This window comes from Trypanosoma conorhini (assembly GCF_003719485.1).
Source record: "Trypanosoma conorhini strain 025E chromosome Unknown Tco_14.4_contig_01171, whole genome shotgun sequence".
Lineage (NCBI taxonomy): Eukaryota > Euglenozoa > Kinetoplastea > Trypanosomatida > Trypanosomatidae > Trypanosoma > Trypanosoma conorhini.
In genome coordinates, this window is record NW_021705269.1 from 1 (window position 1) to 3476 (window position 3476).

General features: G+C 64.5%; 2 protein-coding genes across 2 annotated transcripts, besides 6 other annotated features; both read left to right on the forward strand.

Annotated features, from left to right (window-relative positions):
- The first annotated feature begins 68 nt into the window (after positions 1–68).
- Positions 69–107: a microsatellite.
- Positions 108–117: 10 nt separating this feature from the next.
- Positions 118–148: a microsatellite.
- Positions 149–239: 91 nt separating this feature from the next.
- Positions 240–279: a microsatellite.
- A 139-nt stretch (positions 280–418) lies between these two features.
- Positions 419–460: a sequence feature (A-rich).
- Positions 424–458: a sequence feature (GA-rich).
- Positions 461–479: 19 nt separating the features above from the next.
- Positions 480–500: a microsatellite.
- Positions 501–507: 7 nt separating this feature from the next.
- Tco025E_09556 (uncharacterized protein) lies at positions 508–2961 on the forward strand (the record flags this gene model as incomplete). The annotated part of the gene is made up of 1 exon (XM_029376370.1): positions 508–2961. One exon carries the CDS (start codon positions 508–510, stop codon positions 2959–2961), a length of 2454 nt encoding a protein of 817 aa, XP_029223505.1.
- Positions 2962–3118: 157 nt separating this feature from the next.
- Tco025E_09557 (uncharacterized protein) lies at positions 3119–3476 on the forward strand (the record flags this gene model as incomplete). Its single annotated transcript, XM_029376371.1, has 1 exon — positions 3119–3476. A coding segment is annotated over one exon (358 nt), but the record flags the coding sequence as incomplete, so codon positions are not given.

Here is a 3476-nt window from a genome sequence, read left to right on the forward strand (position 1 = left end):
CGTGTAGCCTGCTTTGCTCTGAGGGAGGGGGAGAGAGGAAGTGGGACTGCCGGTGGGGTGCTGCGGCTTTTCTCTTTCTCTCTCTTTCTCTCCTTCTCTCTTTCTTTGTGCATGAGAGTGTGTGTGTGTGTGCGTGTGTGTGTGTGTGGGTCGTCCTGTCGGCAGCCACGGCAGCTGCCAAGTGTGTCTTCTGCCGCGTTCGTCGCGTGCGGGTGGGGCCGCGGCCCGCCCAAGCTCCCTCTCTCTTGTATTTTTTCTTTTCTTTTCTCTTCTCTCTTCCCCGCCTCCTCCTGCTTCGCTGCTCGGCGGGCGGCCAGAGCATCACCGCGCAGCGGCCGCAGTGCCTGTCGGACTCTTTCTGGGGGGTAAAGCAACCAACACGCACGCGCGCGCAGTGCCGCGGGTTTAGGTAGAGGACAAACAAAGAAGAAAAAATAAAAGGACAAAAGAAGAAGAAGCATCGCAACAGCTGCGGGGGAAGCAGGAGGAGGAGGAGGAGGGTGCGAAATGGTGAAGCAGCGCATGACGGCGCTGGACGTGCGGGCCTCCGTGGAGGAGATGCGCGCGGAGCTGCGCGGCCTGCGCCTGCTGAACGTCTATGACATTTCCCCAAAGATGTTTCTCTTCAAGTTCGGCCAGGGCGAGAACAAAAAGATGCTGCTGCTCGAAAGCGGGGTGCGGTTGCACCTCACGCAGCTTGTGCGGGAGAAGCCAAAGGTGCCCTCGCAGTTCACGCTGAAGCTCCGCAAACACGTGCGGGCCTGGCGCCTCGACTCCGTCACGCAGCTGCAGCACGACCGGACGGTGGACTTTCGCTTCGGGGCGGGCGAGGGCGCCTCCTACCACATCATCGTCGAGCTCTTTTCGAAGGGCAACGTGGTGCTGACCGACAACGAGCACCGCATCCTCCTCCTGCTCCGCACCCACAGGGACGACGACATCAAGATGTTCGTGCGGGAGTTGTACCCCGTGACGCGGCCCTTTGAGGAGCAGCAGCGGACGGAGTCCACGGCGGTGCCTGCAGCGGCGGAGGAGCAGCGGCGGCGCCGCACGGAGGCGCTGCGGCAGGAGTGGCACACCGTTTTTGCCCGACACGCCGACTACGAGACGCTGCGCTCGACGCTCTCCGCGGTGCACCACTTTGGCCCCGCCCTTGCCGACCACATCCTAACCGTCACCGGGGTCAGGAATGCAAAGAAGGGAGAGCTGAACTCCGACGCGGAGACGCTGTTTGCGCTGCTGCTGCCTGGGATGCTGCAGGCGTGGGAGATCGCCTTTTCTCCTCTGCCCGGTGGCGGGTACTTGATTGCGTACCAGAAGCAGAGCAAAGGCCGCGCCGCCGCCGCGGCCGCCGCTGCAGCGAGGCCTGGCGAGGAGAATACGCAGGAAACGACAGCTGTCGCCGGCGTGGGCGAGGGGCCGCAGCAGCTGCAGGCCGTGCACTACGATGACTTCGGTCCTGTGCTCCTTGCCCAGTACGGCGGTGACCGCGTTGCGACGTCGTTTCTCAAGAGCTTCGGCGCTGTCTGCGACGCCTTCTTTCTCTGCACCGAGACAGAGAGGATCGAGCAGCACAACGAGAAGAAGACGACCTCCGTGCTTTCCAAGCGCAGCAAGTTTGAGCGTGACCACCAGCGCCGCCTGGGCGCCCTCGAGGCGGAGGAGCTGGCGAACCAGCGCAAGGGGGAGTGCATCATCCAAAACGCGGAGAAGATTGACGAGGCGATTGGGCTCATCAACGGCGCTCTCGCCGCGGGAATTCAGTGGGATGCGCTGCGCGGTCTGCTGAAGCGGCGACACGCGGAGGGGCACCCCGTGGCGTACATGGTGCACGAGCTCTTCCTTGAGCGCAACAGCATCTCGGTGCTGGTGGAGGCCAACGAGCCGGACGACGACGAGGACGCGGAGGACTGCGACGTGGCGCCGCTCGTCATCGAGGTGGAGCTCAGCAAGACGGCGTACGCCAACGCGGCGGCGTACTTTGCAAAGAAGAAGTCCAACCGGGCCAAGTACGAGAAAACCGTCGCCGCCACCGCCAAGGCATTGGCAGGGGCCGAGAAGAAGGGTGAGCGTCTGGCGGCCAAGCAGAAGACGAAGAAGGCCATCGTGAAGGAGCGCCACCGCTTCTGGTGGGAAAAGTTCGCCTGGTTTCGCACCTCCGCCGGCGACCTCGTCCTGCAGGGGAAGGACACGCAGACGACGGAGATCCTCGTACGCCGCGTCATGCAGCTGGGCGATGTCTTTGTGCACTCCGACGTGGATGGCGCCCTCCCGTGCCTGCTTCGGCCGGTTGGCTCCGCCTGGACCACCGCCTTTGTGGCGGCCGCAGGCGAGTCCCCCCCGGCCCCTCAGGCGAAGGCGTGCCGAATCCACATGACAAGCCTCGATGAGGCCGGCGCGTGGTGCGTGAGCCGCAGCTCCGCGTGGGAGGGCAAATTCACCGTCGCTGCATGGTGGGTGCACGCGTCCCAGATCACTGGGGGCACAGCCAGCGGCTGCTACCTCTACGACGGGGAAAAGCACTACCTGCGGCCGCAGCCGCTCACCTTTGCGTGCGGGCTGCTGTTCCGCGTCACCGCGCGCCGCATTGACCCCACCGACCATGACGAGCTGCCAAACTTCATCGCCGAGGGGGAACGCCGCCTGCAGCATGAGGAGGACGGCGAGAATGGGGCCTTTCTCCCACCCGATGGCGCCGCCGCACTTCACCCGCTGCCGTCTATTGGGGAGTTGCGTGGGCCTCGCCGTCCTCCTCCTCCTCCGCCGCAGCGGCAGCAGCAGCCCCAGGGTCTCGGCACAGCCGCGGCGAAAGCGTCCCAGATGGGCATGACGGCTTCCGACGGGGGCCGAGCGAGGCGGCGGCGGCGCCAAGGTCGCGGCCGCCCCTCCCTCGCAGAAGGGCATGCAGCAGCTGACGAAGCACCAGCGGAAGAAGCTGAAGAAAATTCAGGAGAAGTATAAAGATCAGGACGAGGAGGACCGCCTGTACGGCGCTCTTCTTAACGGTAATCAACTGTCGAAGGTGCAGCTGGAGCAGCTGGCGCTTCAGCGGGAGGCGGCGAAGCAGCAGGAGTCCGTGCCGCCGGTAGCACCCGCCCACCACGAAAATGCCGACCACATGAGGGACGAGGAGGAGGAGGCGTCTGAATTCGGCGAGGAGGACAAGGCGGGGGCGACGAAGCACCATCGTGCATCTGCTTCCCGCTCCTGCAGCAACTCGGCAGGTAGTAAAGGGGAGCAAGCAGACGAAGGAGACGGGGAGGAGGAAGAGGGGGAGGAGAACAGGAAAGCTCAACGGCAGTCGCGACCACGCGACGTCGTTGGCTCCGTGGAGGAGTCGCGCGCCGCAAAAGACGAGGAGCTTCGCCGCGAGTGGCCGTACTTTACCTCACGGCCACAGCCGACGGACAACGTCGAGTACGCCGTGGCTGTGTGCGCTCCCATGAGCTGCGTCATCTCGTACAAGTACCGTGCAG